Here is a 19,485-nt window from a genome sequence, read left to right as displayed (position 1 = left end):
GAGGGTAGTGAACTTCGCTCCGTTTGTCAGCGGGATGTTGTGACGGTAGAAGGTTGTGGTACACCATAGACTCGAGGATTTCGAGTTAGTTTCCCGAAAGGTTTATGGCCACCATTTTATAGCTTATGTTAGGCTTTAGGAGGCAGCTTCGATTAGAAAGGACAAGGTCTCCAAGGGGACTGTTATCCTTTCTAGCAATCAGGCTCATCAAGTATAGATATGGAGCCTAGAAGTGGATCGCTCAAATACTAAGGTTAACACCATGACGGGAACTCCTTACCTTTTACATCAAAGGTAGCAGGATTTACCCTTCAGGCAGTGACTCGGGAAGAGCCCCAGCTTAGCGAGACAGATTCACATCATTGCTACCCCCAAGGTAGAGAGAGTTTTGTGGGAAGTTTTGCTGGCTACATTCTCGGCAGGCAAGCTTAAGCCAAACTGTGCAATCAACTTGTTTAGTGAGCGCCTCTGTCAGACGCACTGATCCAAGCCGGATTTGATGCTAGACACGTCTTGCAAGGTCTCTTAACTCTCTAGTGATGACGGAGACGGCGGTTCTGGAGTATGCTCATGAACCGCTGTATAAGGTCATTGCGGAGTATTACTTTTAAGCATGCAATGTCCTCGTACGGCTTTGCGGTTACTAAGAGAAATGGCAAGAAGCATGTTCTATCCGAGGCTACGATCAGGCACGAACCCAACAGCTTCTGGCTTCCTCAATCTGGGGTGCAGATCTCTTCCAGCTTCGGCAGTAAACAAGGTTCAGAATGAGCATCACATTTTAATCAAGCATCAGATTGCGTTGGGCATCCCTTTCTTTCAAAAGGATATTAAGAGTCTTCTTCCTCCAGTTTTAGGACTAGGAAAAGTCAAAGAAGGTACCAACCTTTCCAAGTTCCGCAACAGCACCCTGTGCTATAAGCTGTACTAATTCAGCAAGTTCCCAACCTTCATCTCAAGACTCAGCCTCGGCAACAGCCTCAATTTGTCTCCCTTTCGCCGTCGGCTAGCCAACAGGTTCCCCCTTTCGTCAGAGTGGAGGAACCAGAGCCCAAGGGCGAGCTAGAGGTGTATGGTCAGGAAAGGAACCGGACCCTCATCATCTCAATGAAGTTCCTCAAATAGGAGGCAGGCTGTATCTCTTTTAACATCGTGGGAGTTCAGCAGCTGGGCGGAAAACATAGTATCTATCTATCAGCATCCAACCCAAGGTTGATGGATTACCCCAGGGACCTTCTCAGAAGGGAGCAGTCTCCAGGAGAAAGAACTTAAAATTTCAAAGTCGTCTATTCAGTGTCCCAAGAAAGGGACCGACCAAAGGAGGGTGATCTTAGACTTGGTCCCATTTAAACTTGTACATTCCTTGCGACAAGTTCTAAAGGCTGACCATCTCTCAGGTACGGGCCTTATTACTTCCCCGTGGGGGCGTCACCACCTCTATAGGTCTTACAGACTTGCCTATTATCATGTCCCGACGGCTCAGCACTCCCATCCATTCCTGGGCTTTCAAAAAAAACTAGTAAAAGAAGCTTATTCCTTCAAGGTGATACCCTTTGGGCTGAATATAGCCCCAAGGGTTTTCACGGAACTGGCGGGGAGGTAGTGGTGCAGGAGCTAAGGTCTCAGGTTTTATTGGTATGGCGTACCTAAACGACTGGCTAATCTGGGAGATGGTCAAAGACAAGTTTATGGAAAGCCATGGACGGGGTCATATCTTTCCGGGAATATATAGGGTTCAAAGATCAACAGGACCAAGTCCCGATTGGCCCCCAGAATCCAAGTTCCAGCGGCTAGGTTCCATTTGGGCTTGGATTCACACAACCTTTCCATTCCATCAGGGAAGGGGATGGCCTGCCAAGGTAACAAGCCAATTCTTAAAATGCAAAAAGGCTTCGAGAAGGAATCAGGAGACGATCCTAGGCTCGCTCCAATTTGCGTCAGTCACAGACTTTTTCTGTTTGAAAGCCAAGCTCAAGGACATCAATCGAGTTTGACGTTCAAGGCCAATGCCGCAAGTGTCGCGACAAGTTCGGCCGGGTACCTCTGATTCCAAGGAACGTCTACGTCCAATGGGGATCAATAGCCGAAAACCTAGCCAAAGAGTTACAGTTGCAGTTCCCTCCCCGTCCCTACTGATGCATACAGTCGCATCACTATCAGGTTGGGGAGGTTATTCACAGCACAACAAGGTTCAGGGAGCTTGGTCACCTCAGTTCCAAAAGCTTCACATCAACATCCTGGAAGCTATGGCAGTGTTTCTGACCTTAAAGAAGCTCCGTCCTCCGGAGGAGACTCATATCAGATTGGCTCTCGACAGTGCAGTAGTGATACATGGTATAAACAGAGGTGGTCCAAGTCAAGTCATGTGAACCACAGGGTGATAGCATTTTTTTTTCTCTAACTGACAAGAACACCTGGCATCTATCGGCTACCCATCTGGCAGGATTCCACAATGTAGTAGCAGACGCATTGTCCCGGTCAGTCCCCCTGAGCCAGAATGGTCACTGGACCAGGAATCCTTCGAGAGGGTTTGTAGGAGAGTACCGGGTCTGGAAGTAGATATGTTCGCTACGGGAGGGGCAAACCACAAGCTGCCTTGTTACGTAGCCCGCCCAAAGTATGGACCCTCTAGCATACGCTACGGACGCCCTGAGTATAGATTGGAACCAGTGGAGGGAGGTTTATTTATTCCCTCCAGTGAACCCTCTCCTGAAGGTGTTTGCACAAGTTGAAATCCTTCAAAGGTCAGGTGCTCTCATAGCTCCTTACTGGCCCAAGAACAATTGGTTTCTCCTTCTCCTAGAACTAGGTCTTCATCCTCACCCTCTCCCGGGCTTGAGGCTGACGCAACAAGTTCAAACGGTACTGTGTTCGATTCCTCAGGTCTTCACAACACCCTATCTTATGGATTTCATGAAGTTTGCAGGTAGGAGGGTAGGGGACATTGATCCACAGAAACATTCTGTTCTTGGAGTCAGACAAAAGAGAATCTACACTTTGCCAGTATGATTCAGCAGTTAAACAATTGCCTACATTTCTCAGGAAATCATGTCAAAGTAATGACAATGAACGTGACTATAACATTCTTCAGCCTTTATTCGAACAAGGCTTGGCAGTTGCCACAATAACAACCACTAAGTCAGCTCCGAAAAAAACATTTTCTTCTCGGGTTTGGTATAAATCTAACTGAGTCTTATTTCACCTCATCCCAAGGGCTTGTGCACGCCTGCGGCCCATTCAAGGCCGTCGTCAGGGTCATGGTTTCTTAACGATAGTCTCAGGTTAGACTCTAAAACAGACAACTTCAAATGTGATTGCCAAAACCCTTTTGTGGCGTAAGGCACTGTTTTTATTAAGTCTGGCTTCAGGTGCCAGAACATCGGAGATGTCATCTTTATCTAGTGGCCAAGGCATATAGAATTCCTTCCCTCGGGTTACGTGTTGCTTTTCACCAAATAATTATTTTATGGCTAAGAATGAGAACCCTTTGGTAAGGCGATCCCCCCACCTGGAAGGTTGTTCCGCTTCCGCAACATCCATCTTTATGTACTGTTAAAACCACAAAGGACTATTTATCTAGCACATATCCTTTTCCGAAGGCCCCCCCCCCCCTCCTTTTCATGTGGGGCGGTGGTGGTACCATAATCCCTAAATGGCATTACGCAGCAGTTTTTGTATTTACCAAGGAAGTCAGCCCAGGGTCCTTTCCCAAAGCGCGTGCTATTCGGGCTATAACAACTTCTGTAAATTTCTTCAAATATATGAAACTTTGATGATCTGAAGAAATATTACTGGTCGGCAGTCGCACTGGGTTTTCCAAAGCTTTACCTTAAGTCCTTGGAGGATCTTAAATATCAGGCAATAGCTGTAGGGAGGTCAGTGTCTCCTTGCAACATCAATATAGTACTGTCCTTGTGTCATATGAATATTTTCCATTATGCCAGTTTTATTAACATCCTACCTATCGCAGCAAATCTCTTTGCTATTTCACTTGGTCTATGGTGTTAGTTTATACAATTTAATATTCTGTTTCATTTCAGATGATGTAGCTTGGTGTTTCTCTGGTACAATTTCACGGGAGCGACACGGCTGAGCCAGAAAAGGGATTTTGACGTAGGAAAAATCTGTTTCTGGGCGAGGAAGCCGTGTCGCCCAGTGAAATCCCCCCCTGGTTTTTTCCCCTCCCCTTGCAGTGCACCAAGCTTCATTGCTATCGATAAGTATGACGTCACAGCCGCCTTCAACGGGGTAGCTAGGTGTGACCTATGGGTCGGCTCCCCGTATTTAGGGTCTTTTGATGAGGAAAAGGCTAATTGGAGGGGTTGCTGTGGTAGTGTTTAACACTCGCCCCAGTTTTATACCGACACCTTTTATATAGGTGAGCAAGTCAGAGGCTTCTGACATGTCCAATTTAGCAGTTCTCTGGTATTATAGCAATATTTTACTAGAAATAGTGCTAAAGCAGACATATTTCACTGGGCGACACGGCTTCCTCGCCCAGAAATAGATTTTTCCTACGTCAAAATCCCTTTTCTAGGCTATTCAGTTAACTACCAAAACTCATAATTGATGGGTCTGTAATTTTAAGGTTCTACTGGACATTTCATGTGCCATGAAATCATCTCGGATACTTTAGTGCCTAGTAAAAGAAAAAGAAGAAAGAAACCAGCATTCAGCCAGTAGTACTAGTACTGTTTTTGTAGACAAATCACAGGGTCTTAAGCAGATGCATCTCATTACTAGTGCATCTTTGTGAGAGCTAACCACTCTTGTGAAATCCTTCTATGTTTAGGTAACTGTGATCTTATAATTCTTTTTTAGGCTCAGCTTGTGCAGCGGGCAACTCAGTTTCGTGCAGTCCAGCGCCGTTTACTGACCAAATTCAAGGATAAGACGCCGACACCTCTCACTAACCTTGATAACTTACTTGAAGGAACATACAAGCAGATATTGCAGATCACAGATGTCATTAATGAAAATTTTAGGGTAAGATACTCTACCAAAAGAGGTTATTGACTTGTAATGCTTTTGCTAATTAATTAATGCTATCATCAGTACAGTATAAGGAAGAAATTAAATAAATAGGTCAGGCCTTACCAGTTAGATCCATAGCCTGTGGCTTGTTCAAATAATACTAAGTGGAATAACAATTATTGCAGAATACATACTGTACTGTATTTGCAAAGTTATAAAGGAATTAAAGATATAATGTGACAGTTTTACCAAACATATCAACAAAGTAATAAAATGTCAAAATTAGCCACAACATTATTACATACGTATACTATATAGATTAACCAAATAAAGATACACTAAACATCACTTGGAAACTATACAAATCTTATCTTTTTGACTTTTGAAATAAAAAATAGTTTGCCTAGTTCACCAGACTTCAGCAATGGATATTGCACAATGGCCTTTCTCTAATTTATGTAAGATTTCGTGCTTACGAGGAGATGCTTTTGGGCCATTGCTAACAAATGAAGCACAACAATAGCAGCGCTATATTTGATGATTGAAAGATACTTGAGGATTTTACCTATATGGGAAAATATGGAGTTATCATATTAAAACTAATATTGTAATACCTACCTGAACACCTGAATTAGCCTAATTCAGGTGTTCAGTGGTGTATTGCAATAGCCAAATTAGGAAGAGTGCTGATCAGAACAGAACGGGCTGTGTGAGGTAGCAAACTTGGGGGATCAAAGTAAATGATGAAAAGCCCAATTGATTTTATGTTGTGTTTTATTTTTATTGTAACTGTACAGAGTACATCAAATTGTGTAATTGTATTAAGCATATTTTAATATTTTACATTTTTTTCATTATGCAGCTACTGAAATTCTTTGATTGCCACGTTAACCAATTACATATTCCTTTACAACCATCTTATAATTCAGCTTAATGCAGGATTAGGCCAAGTATGGATTAAAAGGCACTAATTTAATGAGGTGTCACTGTTTCATACAAAAAAAGACATGTACTGTATTCACTGGATAATCAGATAATTTTTCTTAGTTATATAAGAAATATGAAATTTGTACATGTGTTTTACCTTTTTCTTTAATCTTAAAGAGACTTGAAGAAACGTGTATTTTACCTTCCTCTTTTAATCTTAAAGGGACTTGAAGAAGATGGGTGCATTTTAAGCTGCGTGGTGCAAGTGATTCTTGAACTTGTACGATTGCAAACAAAGATGGCAGATCAAGAGTTCATGCTGCTAACTGCTGCTGTTTCACCAATTGTGCATTCTAGTATGGATCAGGTAAGGCGTAAATATTTGGCATTATTTCACGTTTATTTTATGTATACTATATACTCTGGAAAACCAGAGTAAAACTTAGCATAATTTTGTTTATTCAGAATTTAGTATAGACAGGAAATCTATAGTTGTTTCAGCACAACCCAGTCGGTTCTATTGTCTCAACCTTCTTAGTTCTTGAATGTCCCAAGACACACACACTGTCATTTTGTCTTCCAGACAGAAGACCAGTTTTACGTGTGCACCCTATAGGCTCACTGATAGGTAATACTTTTCATAGTTTGTGTCTGTAGCTTGAACACCAGTGCTTCAAGAATTTACCCAGTTTTTTGCTTGGCAATCTTGGACAGTATTCCATCATCAACATGCATTGTTTTGCTGTTAAAATTCAGTTGGATGCCTTTGGGTATGTCAACTCCTCTTCCAGACATGCTAAAAAAAAAAGAAAGAAAGAATCCTACGTCCCAGCAGAGCTTACACATTCCTATGTTAATAGAATGATCTTTCCAAGAATGCAGAGCTGTACAAATCTGTTGGATTTCCTTCCCAGAACTTGGTCACTTTTCACTCTTCTTTAATTGATTATTGCTAATTTTTGGTGCTTCAGCTTATGTTTTTCTGATATTACCTCAAGTATTTATAATCCAAGTAATCTGGGCTAAAAATAAGTGTACGTATGAGGTGTCTCTTATTTGAACTTACTGGCGAGTGTCTTACTGTTACTGCTGCTATTTACTGCAAACCATTTTTTTTATACAAGAATACAGCTTTACTGTTCAGTTTCTTTATTAGGAATGAAATCTTTTTTTTATTGAAATTATCGTAGATAGTTAACAGTCCATTAATGCTTTGCTTAGAATATTGAATTGTTCCGATACGTAATACAAACCTCGGTCCTTTAACAATAGGAAGGTAACTAGCGGCAGCTGGGACGGTCGTAAGCTTCGAACAAGGGAGAACGGTAGTTAACTGTTGTCCGATGTCGTGCGCGCGGCGCGCGCCCGAGAGGTGAAGAACCACTTTTGCTTTCGGCCGCGGGTGTGAAGGACGTGTTCGTCATCGCTCTCTGCCCGCTTCATCGTCGTATGCTTTGTTTATATTGTGTTTTCTATAATGGTTTGGTTTGACTTGAAAATGAAACTGTAAGTACACTGTTTTCATTTTCATTTACTTAATTATAACAACATGGAGCTATCGCCGTAGAGACGGCGATTTCCGCTCTTTTCATGAATTGAACCCTTGAATTATGTCTCGGTGCCGAGGGCGTTAACTCGCGCCGAGTCATGTATTTTGGGCGAAAGTGTGTAATTGAAAGATGTAAGTACTCTTTTCATTATATTTTTGCCCTGTGCGTTCGTTGCCGAGAGCTTGATTGCGCTCGGCAAGAGCCTCTTATTTTGTATGAATAGAATGCAATGAAAGTGGATTCGCAATGCAGTTTTCTTTTCATTTTCATTTATTAATTGCATCAAATTTAATTTTGGATCAATTTCCGCTCTTACCCGGGAATTAATCCTTACGATTTATTGCTGTGAAAGTGAAAATAGCAAGTGCAGTATTGTTCATTTTCATATATATTTATGATAGCATCATATTATTATGGATCAAGTTTCCGCTCTTACCGGGAATTGATTTTTCCCTCTTTAAGTTCTATGAAGTGAATCGCAAGTGCAGTATTCTGTTTCATTTTCCTATTACTTTTCACTGCTGTGCGGGGGTAGGGGAAGCGAAGGTCTGCCAGGAAGTCGTCGGAAAGCTCTCCCGCGACTCCCTTGGTATCCGATTCTTCGTCTTCTTTCCTGCCCCCCGCTCAGCTTCCTCGTATTTTGTTTTTGGGGTCTTCCTTCCGTTCGGGGTGGGGCATGTCTCCCCCCCCGTGCGTGAGGGAACCCCTCTTACTAATCTGTCTGTGCTACCGCAGGTGCTACAGCCGTGGGAGACGACCTTGGACAGGTATGGACCACTGCGGCTGCAGGGCGTGCCTAGCATCCACGATGCTGCAGAGTCTAGCGAGGTCTGGGGCGGTGACCTTGGAGTGGTCTCCACTACAACCTTCACGGCCGATTATGCTACACTCCCCATGCTGTGTCGGTGACGCCGTCTGCCGCTTCTAGGGCCGGTCGCCGCCGTACCAAGGAGGGGTATGCCGCCGCCGCCTGTGTTTTCTTTGTGTTGCCTGCCCCAGACTTCCGCTGTTCCAGCAGCTCGCCCCTGGACCGGCCGCCAGTACCAAGCGCTGGCTGCCGATGATTCTACGAGGCGATGGCTGGGCCTGCCGTACCTGTCGCTGATGTGGTTCCCGCTACTGGCTTGGCTGTCCCTTCTGTGTTTACCGCTGCCGCTGTTCCTGCCGCTCCTGAGCTGGTTGCTGTTCCTGTCGCTCCTGGTTCCTGCGCCTGTCCATGCTGGTCCTGCCCATGGTGTGTCTTCCCCAGTCCCAGGTCCTTCCGGACAGGTCAGTCGGGCCGTGTTGCTTCGGCAATAGGCCCGACTCCGGCCTGGATGGAGGACCTGACGACTGTCCTGCGTGAGCTGACGAAGAAGAGGAAGGTGTCATCTTCGTCTTCGTCTTCGTCTGTTGCTGCCTCTTCCCCTTCGACTTCTAAGGCCCATAAGCCGAAGAAGAAGAAGGCTGCCTCCCCCCCCTAAGAAGTCTCCTTCGGGAACTTCTAAGGGCCCGTCCCACCTCGGTGGGACGGGGGGTCCTTCTGCTGGTCCTCTGCTCCTTCGGGTGGGAGCGGGGCCCGTCTCCCCTTCCGTAAGGAAGAGATAGACGGGGACCAGAGGAGTATCGGTTAGCTCTGGTACTTCCTCGCCTGGTGCTAGCGGGAGACCGTGCAGCCAAAGTTTCGGCGCCAGAGTTCGCTCGGCGCCAAGACCACGGCACGGAGCAGAAGGTTGGCGAGAACCGCTCAGGTGACCTCTCGCCAGGCCAGCGGCCGCTCTCGCAGCGACCAGCTGGTAACCGGGTTTTGTTATTCCCCCTAAGAAGACTCCTTCGGGAACTTCGAAGGGCTCGTCACATTCCGGTGTGACGGGGGGTTCTTCTGCTGTCCTCCGGTTCCTTCGGGAACGGGGCCCGTCTCCCCTTCTGAGAAGAAGAAGACGGGGACCAAGGGTGTGCTGGCTACCGCTGGTACACCCTCGCCTGGTCTTGGCAGCTCTCGCTGCTAAGCCAGGTACCGGCTCGGTTTCTCGTCCGCGGAGAAGTTCCGAGTGTACGATCTCCTTCGGGTGACCGTGCAGCCAAGTTAAGACGCCTGAGTTCGCTCAGCGTCATGACCGAGGCACGGAGCAGAAAGACTGTCGAGAGCCGCTCAGGTGACTCTCGCCAGGCCAGCGGCCGCTCTCGCAGCGACCAGCCGGTACCTCGGTGGACGTGACGGTCTCTGACCGGCCACGGGTTGAGGCTGGGAAGAGGTCCCCCAGGTCCCCTCGACCGACGGTACCAGCCTCGGCTGGTACCAGCGGTTTTGACGTGCCGCGAGGACGCTCACCGATCTCACGGCGAAAGCGAGCTCTGCAGGTCACCTGACCGCCGCTCCCACAGGGACCGGGCGGATACGGTGACCAGCAGCAGCTCGTCTGACGCACGGGACAGGGGTCGACGTGCTCAGTCGAGCCGCTCGCCACTGGTGAGCGGCACGGCCAGGCCTGCAGATCGATCCCCACCGCGGGTTGGTGATCGGCTGCAGCCCCCCACGTACGCTGGTCCTGCCAGCGAGCGGGGGGGAGCGTCAGGGTCTGTCTCTCCACTACCTTCAACTTCCTCGGGCTACACCGGGAAGAGCGAGGGTAGCTAGGAGTGATCGTGAGAGGTGCGCCGCTCACGATCCCGTCACGACGCCGCACGTGCCACGTATGGTCTTAGGGACCAACCAGGACGTACGCGCAAGTGATTGGCGGCGACCGTCAGGGGGAGATGGGGGTAGCGTCGGGTCTGTCTCTCCGATACCTTCAACTTCCTCGGCATACGCCAGGAAGAGCGAGGTATATAGGAGTGATCGTGAGAGATGCCCGCTCACGATCCCGTCACGACGCCGCAGTGCCAGGTTGGTCTTAGGACCAACCAGGACGTACGCGCAAGTGATTGGAGGCAACCGTCAGGGATCTGTTGCTGGTCCTTCTTCTGAAGGAGGAGGGTCCTGGGAGCTGCTCTTGTTGGAGGGACTGGACGGTCCTACTCCTCAAGACGCTGTAACTTCCGAGATTCAGAGTAACTTTACCCAGGTTATTGCACTGATTCGTCAGCACAACGACCGGGGGGAAGGATCGCCGCTCCCCCAACCAAGCAATAGCCCATGTCTCTGCTCGAGTCGTTTTGGGGCCCGAGAGGGAACCCAAACCGACGGTGGGTATGCCGCGATTGGAGCTTGCCGATTCTGTCTTGAACCAGAGTCTCTCGTCTCCGGACAAGAAGGCTCTCTCAGTTTCTGGCCGGTCGATCAAGCTACTTCCACCTCCTCTACTGCGACAGCGGCGTTTCTACGTGTCTTCGGACACCGTATTTAAATACTCCTTCGGTCCTCCTGAGAGGTTTCGACCTCGACGAGGACTGGAATGAGTCGGAGGACGGTATCGGCTCTCTCCTGTCAGGTGTCGATCAGCCCCACCCAGACGACGTTCACAGTGGCGGCAGACCCTTACCTACAGTGAGAGTTCGTAACCCTCCTCGGGAAAACGTTTTCTCCTGACGATACGTTTTCCCAGACTGAGAGGCCATCGCCGCAAGGCGATGGCTGCTCCTACTCTTCTCCAACTGCTAGTTCCACTGGGAAGGCGAGCGAGTATCCAATTCCTCCCCCATTCCCTCTCTCCTTACGGCTACGAGGGAAAGGGGAAGGATCCTACAGAGATTTCTCTGTAGGATCCCACGTTGGGGACTGCGCTACCAGGGGGGACCTTCGGGTCCTACCTGACGTAAGCCCCGGTCGTTGAGGAGGGATCCTGCCCCATTCTCGATTTCTACGGGAATCGAGAGGACCACCAGCCGATATCGTTTGACGAATTCGGTGGGGGTTTCGCAGACTGCTTAGAATTCTACGGAATTTCTAGCGCATTTAGTGTTAGAGTTTCTTACGATCTCCAAACACATAGGCGAGACCACGGTCCAAAGTGAGCGAGACGAGAATCCCCGATATGTTACACGATAATCGGGCAACCTCGCCTATGCTCGAATTCCTGGAATTTCTAGCATTAGGAAGAAGACTGCTGCTGAAGAAGACTGTGACAGTAGGCGACCAACCTGGAATAGAGAAGAACGGACGGGAATATCCAGTTTGGCTGGAACTATCGTCTTAGTATTCTGTTCACCATTGAAGCTTCCTTCGAGGAAGACTTCTCCTTCACTCTCTTTAATAGAGAACGAAGGTGGTCGATCTCCAATCCTTATTTTGTTTTCTTGAAGGAAAGAATTTAGGATGGAGATCGTTGTTCAGAATCCTACAAATATACTACGTATATTAACCTCGCGACATGATTCTGCTAAGCAGTTGAATGGTCCGAGGGGTAGGCGCCATATCCTGGTTATTCTACGGATTGCGACTTAGACGAAAAGTATTCTAATTGAACTGCAACCCGCCCGGGTTGCCTGCAACCTCCCAGGAGTTTCCAGTTTCAATTTTATATACTTATGGTGTTGTCACAACAACACCATTTAAGCTTTTATATTTACCGAAATTCGTTTCGCTTAAATATAATTGCTCGAGCATATCTTTTTATGCTCGGTGGTTCTAGCCGAACGCATTCCTTCGTGGAAAGGATTACTTGGCAACTCAGGATGACGAGTCAGCGACAGCTACTGCGTATTGACATTGCCCGAGGCATTTCAGTATCAGCTGCCGCTTTGAGATAGACGGTTGTTATGTCTTTCTCACCTGCTTTGATTGAATAACAACCGTATCTCTGCCCAACAATCACGGACTTAAGTCTCTGATTAACGGGGATTCTCGCATACATGAATGACCATCTACTGCTGTGAAACGCTAGTATTCATCGTCTTCGGTATTGCGAGAATTTTAAACAGAGATATCTATTCGACTCTCATCTTTCTGTTTACCGCACGGTCGGTAACAGAAATCTGTAATAGTCTCTTGCTGCATCGTATCCGATAATGCGAATGATTTTTGCGGAATCTGAGTTTGTCCTCAAAATATCTTGTATTCGGAGGTGTACAATTGTTCATTGTTCACCCCGGATTAGCAGATGTATTGAAAGACATCGCCTACTCCCACACCTGCCAGCTCTACTTCCAAACGTTCAGCCCATGAGAAGCAGTTCTTCAGGCGGCACTCCCCTGTGTTTCATTACTGAAGAACGCCCCGCTTTCATTGCACAACGGACAGCAATGAAATGGCGGTTAGCGTTTTCAGTCAATTGTAAGCACAGGTTTAGAATCTTGAGATTCCTTCTCTCGATTCAGCTGGAAGACGTAGGTTGCATTCATTGCCTACCTTCGTCTTCAACGTCACATAGTGTTGTTTCTCCTTAAGCTGAGATTCAACGTCTATGAGATTTTCTTGCCATCAGGGACCTCGGTCTTTTGAAGGCAATTGACTTTCGCCTTTTGAGTTTATGCATTAAGAGAATCATCGCCGCGCCGTCCGGCATCGGTGACTAACAAATATTTTATTTGTTGGTCTCTCAGCATAACTCTTTAAAGGGCGAAGGTCACGTGACTTACCCGGATGCTTGGACAACTTGCCTCTACTGATTCCGAACCAGTCAGTCGGCAGCTGTCAGAGCGCCCGAGTCAGTTACGAACTATGCTGTGGACTTAGTTCGGTTGTTCCAGAGCAATCATTACTTCGTCTTAATAGCTTGTCAGTATGAGTACTGTACATAACCAAAGTCGAGAAGAGGGATAGGTCATACGACTATTCCCTTCTTTTCGTCTTAGGTAACTGCATGACTTCTCTTGAGAAGTCAAGCACAAAGGGATGGGGATTTGTGACGCTCGATTTCGTACCGATCTTCGTAGCGAAGACTCAGAACCCTTCGGTAACTGACGATTGGTTCGAGTCCTTCACAATACCCTCCCTAATGGACTTCACCGCCTCCGATACGAAGGCTATGCTGCTTTGTCCTGTGAAGGTGCGACGGAGCTGTCTGAAGAAACTCGACACCCAGGATGAGTGTGGACGCCTCTTCATCATTCTCTCGCATTCCGCAAGAACTTCTCCGTGGCGCAGGTAATGAAGGCAGGCGCCTGGTCCAACCGGACCGCATGCACCTCCTTCTACCTTCAGGATATTGCCCACAGTTCCTTGGATCTTTTTCCTTGGGAACCGTGGTGGTTGCTCAACACGTTGTGTAGTTAACCAGACCCTCGCAGGCTGAACAGCATCGAGTCCTGGTGTGACCGTAAGAATGGATGAGGAATGAGAGTGTGACTGGCTCCTCTTCCCATCTTTTTCTTCCCTCTACCTTTGGGTAGAGGGACACGGTCGTCACCCTGCTGGGTAAGGACGAGATGCAGGTGAGCTACTCAATAGAGCACCATCCTTCAATTTCCCTTTCAGTAGGGATAGGAGTAAATATCCACCACTTCCTCCAACAAGGGGGAGGAAGTGGATGCCAATTGAGACAAACCCATCATTTTATGATTGTCTCTTGCAAACAGGAACAAGTTCTTGCTTGCTGGTACGAAGAGATACGCTTGCCTCTCTCTTAGTACTTGGCCCAGAGGTCTGACCATTGATCCTGCGGTGCACACCCCGATCAATCGGACAGAGGTTTGGATCCCTCCCTTGCTCTTACGACCAGGGAGGCACTCCAGGGTTGGACGAACACCAGTCTGTTCACCAAAAAGACTCAGATTCCTCCCACCAAGAAGTGAGTCTTCCTATTGTTAAAGGACCGAGGGTTTGTATTACGTATCGGAACAAATGACAATTTGTCGAAAATTGCATTTTTCCTAACTATACAAACCTGAGGTCCTTTACATATAGTCCCACCTCATGCCACCCCTCACTCTGCAACTTTTTGCATGGGCCTAAAGCAAAAGTGATTCTTCACCTCTCGGGCGCGCGGGCGCGCGCACGATCGGACAAGCAGTTAACTACCGTTCTCCCCTTGTTCGAAGCTTACGACCGTCCCAGCTGCCGCTAGTTACCTTCCTATTGTTAAAGGACCTCAGGTTTGTATAGTTAGGAAAAATGCAATTTTCGACAAATTGTCATATTATCATAGATAGTTAGCAGTCCATTAATGCTTTGCTTAGAAAATTTCAGACCTTTTCTGAGCATAATGTACTGTTTTCCATTTATTTTATGTGTGCATCAATTAGTCGTAGACTAGGCATTTGTCGTACATGTTCGTATCATATTTATTAGTTTATTGATGGTTACTGTTTTCTTGACTTGTTGTCATGATTATTGTAATTATATGGTTATGTATAGCAATATAGCAATTCAGATTTTTTTTTACCAATATGAAACCCTCTTATAGTGGTTAATTGGGCATTTTAAAAAAAAGTTAATGTTTATGTAGATATAACAATATTAGCATCTTTTGTAGACATTGTCATAATTTCATGTCCAGCTTAGAAAGACGATCATCTTTTGTGTAGTAAACGTAGGAGTCCACATGGGAGTAGTAAAGCAAGTGCAGATTGGATCTGTCCCAGTGCGTTTTTCTCTTCATATCCAGTACAGGATTCCAATCTAGCCGTGCAATTTCTTCTACTCTTTGATATGCCAGATTTTACCTTCTACTCTTTGATATGCCAGATTTTACCTGCATATAAAAGCAGAAATCTTTCTGACCAGCTGTGTGTCTGGTCTGGTAAACATTTTGTAAAAACCCAAGCAACTTCTTACATAATCCTAGTGACAAATGGACACAAATTTCATAAAAACAACCTCCCTGTTGGAGGTAAAACCAATATCAACAGTTACAATTACTCATAAGGTATGGATAAACTTTCAGTGCATTCTTTGCAGGGCTGGGAGGAGACGACTGATGCCAGTGTGACATTCCTGCTCAAAACTGTTCTAGGTCGAGGGAGTAGGGACGCAGCAATATCACCTGAATTGATGATGCCAAATGACACAATCAAATTGAAGAAGCATTTAGGCATACTTCTTGAAAAGATCTTAAAAACTGGAGCCAAGTTGAATATAAATACTCCTACAACTAATAATACAGGTAAACTACAGTTGCATTATGAAGCTTTGTCAGGTTGTATGAGGCAGAATAGTTACCATTTGGAGCCATAAAGATTTATTTCATATTTGAGGAGTTTGAATCTTGTTCTGAAGTGGAAATAATTTACAAGAAATTCCCTTAATATATCCTATTGTGTATAACATTTCTGGATGCTCAACCTGATTACATCAATTTTCTGTAAGAAAATAGTTTGAATAGAAGTGGTCACATTTTATTCCACAATCCTCATAGTCGATAAGATTTATAGTACAATTGCTTAACTATACCATAAAAAGAAACATTCTGGTAAAAAAAAATTGTCTTGTACTTGTTTTATAAGACTTACTACTTGAACTTTTAATTCTTTAAAATTTCACTTCAAGATTTTTATAATTTAAGGCTTTAGAATCAAGAAGTGTATGTATTAGCTTTATGCACTACCATTCAGTATGCACTGTACTATTTAATATGTCAGAGAAGTTATGAAATGAATTATACCTAAAACAAATACAACAGTTTGATAACTAAAATTTATTTGGAATAGAGTACAGTTGGGAGAAGTGGTAGTTTGTTTTTTATTACAATGTTATTTCAAATGTGTGTTTAGTAATTGAGAAGCATGTTGTCTCTGCAGAACCTATAGAAGACCCACATTCAGGAGATGAAGAAGTAATTGCTTCTGTTCCAAAGGAAGACACAGCTCAACCTGAAGATCATCATGACCCAACGACTGTGCCGCTCGGCTCACGGCTAGGTGAAGATCGTGCTCGCTCAGCTAGAATCAGATCGGCTCGTCTCATGTCCGCTCGCAGGATTCCGGAACAGAGAAGTGAGGATGATGGTGAGTAGTCATTACTAAAGTTGGTGTCCTTCAATCTGATAGTGAAAGATGATACTGCAGTATTTGAAGACTAGTATTTTAACATTTCCCTAATTAAGATGGGTATTTATAATGAAGCATACTTTCCAAATGCTATATTTTACAGTTATTTTGAGATCAGATATCATCCTGCAATTAATCTCTTAACTGGAGTTAGTGTTCATATTGTAACTTCCTGTAGTATGGTCAGCAACTGAAATCTAAAAACTATGCCATAAAAAAGATTTCCAAAGAGACTAGTAGAAAAAGCGGTGAGGGGGGAGGATTGTCCCAGTGCAGCACTTTTCCATGGCAGGTTGAGTGTTTTTTTGAGGTGGCAAATCTCTCCCGAAAGGGGGATCAATATATATGTTCTCGGGTGAGGAATGAGGCTACCCCAAACAGGGAAGTGTCAAGCAGACTTGCAAGGGAGTAATGAGATTCCCTTTGCCTCAGGTTATCAAGTCATGAACCGAGAGCATTGGTAAGAATGAGAACGGCACTTGTGTGCTCCTCAAGTAGCGTTAAGGGCTCTCCCTAGAGGAGGGTTTGTCTTCAGAGCAGTGAGAGATGCAAGAATGTCCACAGTGCCTGGAGTGTCTGCAAGAACCCAAGGCCCTGCTCCAGGGGGTAATAATGAGCACCTCCTTCATGAACATCAACCACTGGACAGGGAGTGATTAGATTTGTTTTGGCTCCTGGGAGAGGAGCAGCAATAAGGAGTGGTTTCCTTCATCTTTGGTCATCAATAAGCAGGGTCCGATGAGAATGAGTGGTAATATGAGGTCCAATGAAAATGAGTATGGTAAAAGGAGAGCTGTGATGTTTCTTGGTAGTAAACTTCTTGCTGTCATGAAAGGTGCAAGGGATCAGCAAGGGAGTTGGGACACGATGGGGGAAAGTGAGGAGCTCCACTGTCTCGGCCATCAGGGTTACCTCCTACAAGGTGGTGGGAGGGAGGGTGAGACTATACTGATGGTTGCCTTGCTGCCCAACTATGGACTAATGTTGATAGAAAAGGCAAACCCACAATGCTTAAGGTAGGTCATACCCATCTTGGCTGTGAGAAATTTTAGTTGTTTCACTTCTTCATCTGGTGAAGGGGTAGTTAACTTCACAAATTGTGGGTTCGTCTTCTCAAAAGAAGCACTGGGGGAATGTTCTTCACAGGAAGGAATCAGTATCATGTATCTGCTAGATGAAGCATCCTTCTTAGCTTCCTATTCTATAACATTCCCATTGTGGAGAAGGCCATGAACACCATTCAGAGCAGGGGGAATCATGAGTGGACTTAACGCCTCTGCAAAACAAGCCTTAAATCAATTATATAAATAGCGCAAAAATTCAAAACACTTAAAAGAAACAAACTCCAACCAATACCTCACACACAACCAACAAGTGTGTGCACAACAAACCTACCTCTACCCACTTACTGTGGAACAAATTTTTTGGATGTTAATGTAATAAAAGTAAAATCTGAAAAGAATCTAGCTTTTCATAAATAATGAGATTGTATAACAAAATGTGGTAGTCTTTCACATGGGTGTAGTTGGTAACATTCTTTTCTTGAACTTTTCACTGTATCTGTCAAATTGGTGTTTATAATTAAAATATAAGAAGGTTTATACTTGACATCTTGGGGGTAGATTCATAACTTGAATATTTACATTGTTTCCCATTTTAGATTTACAGTAAGATTTATACCTAAACTTGTTTTATTATACTCGTTGCAGAGTCCGAAAGCCCATATACTACTGATAGGGGGCAAGGATCAATACAAGTTTTAGAGTCTGCAAGTGAAGAACCAGAAAATCTGATAAACTTCGAAGATGAAGAAGAATTAGGGGAAGGGGAAAACTCAGCACAAGATATTGAAGATACTCCTGCTGATGAAGAGGAAGCTTTGCCTGATACCGGTAACGACAGCGAGTTGCCTGATCCTGGTAATGAAGATGCAACCTCCAGTCCTGGTGATGAAGATGCAACATCAAATCATGGAAATGACGATGCTTCACAAATGGAAGTTAAAGGTACTGAAGAAGAAGATCAAGAAAGTGAAATTTTGAATTTTTCAGAAGCTAAGAATAAAGGTGATAAATCCATCCTCACAAAATCAGAGCCATTAAGAAGAGATATAGAAAAACTCAAGAAGCAAACTTCAAAAGATAATTTGATAGAAAGTCCTAGTGATGTGTTAGTTGATGGAGACCTGGATGACCTATGGTAACTGCTAGCAATCTACTGATGCCATGTTGCATGTGAAAATTGGCCTGATTTAAGTTAAAATTTTACAGATGAAATAAGCAGTACCTGCTTATCATGTAACAATGCTTGGTAATATTTTAATGATCTTTGTGATTAAAACAAAGTAGATATATAGACAAAAATTTCAAAAGTCTTATTCTGCTTTTTATACACAGTTGCACAAAACTTGAAAGCCTTAGGAATATTCAGTAATTAAAACTTGGTTTCAGTGGTAAGTTGAAATTAGGAGCTAGTATTTTAATTTTTTTTTTTTTTGAGCCTACAACGTACATCCAAATTTTAGAGATAAGACTGCATATGAACATTTGACAATTAGAACAAATGATAAAGCTATGTCGTCCTGTTATGTCAAACTACTTCATTAGAAAGTTACTGTAGTCAGAAACGTACACAGGTATTTTTTTAAAACCGTCCAGCTATACATATCTAGTCATATTTTGATAACTGTACTCTACCTTTTCAATCAAAGTGATGACTTCTAGTCAAGATTTTCACTAAAAATATTAAGAATAGTTTAAGATTTGCAGTTGAAAGCTAACCAAATTATGAATTTTGACTGCTATAATAAAAATTTATTTTATGATATCTAGAGCCTTCTTATTTCCTATTTTATTCCTTATAATATCCTGCAGTTAGTGGTATATAAGAAAATGACAGATTGGTTTATCCAAGTCCTTGGTACTGACTTTATAAAAATTACAAATTTTTAATCAAACTGTATTTTTCATAGCTAACAAACCTGAGGTCTTAATAATAGGATAAATCTAGTGCCCGCTGGAAACTGGTTAAAAACAATCAAATATTGTAATGCAAGGAATCTGTGGCATCTGGCAACTCAGGTGTACACAAAGTGAAAAGTGATCACTGACCATGCATGAACCCTGTGACGCACTTAGTCTTTCTTCCAACCTAGGATTATCAGAGGGGCGGCTAGAGGTGGGCAATTAAC

The 19,485-nt window shown here is 44.5% G+C and overlaps 1 protein-coding gene across 1 annotated transcript in view; it reads left to right on the top strand.

The window, feature by feature from the left end:
* The window catches only part of LOC135210016 (protein PTHB1-like), a 70,489-nt gene extending 51,370 nt beyond the window's left edge, over positions 1-19,119 (top strand). Inside the window, 5 exon segments of the mRNA XM_064242784.1 lie at positions 4,822-4,986; positions 6,125-6,268; positions 15,208-15,412; positions 16,047-16,253; positions 18,005-19,119. Coding sequence (XP_064098854.1) covers positions 4,822-4,986; positions 6,125-6,268; positions 15,208-15,412; positions 16,047-16,253; positions 18,005-18,498 — 1,215 coding nt within the window. The 3' untranslated portion in view covers positions 18,499-19,119.
* Positions 19,120-19,485: the final 366 nt, after the last annotated feature.

Source organism: Macrobrachium nipponense, chromosome 39, assembly GCF_015104395.2.
Source record: "Macrobrachium nipponense isolate FS-2020 chromosome 39, ASM1510439v2, whole genome shotgun sequence".
In the NCBI taxonomy this organism is placed as follows: Eukaryota; Metazoa; Arthropoda; class Malacostraca; order Decapoda; family Palaemonidae; genus Macrobrachium; species Macrobrachium nipponense.
This window is presented reverse-complemented; position numbering and strand designations above follow the sequence as displayed.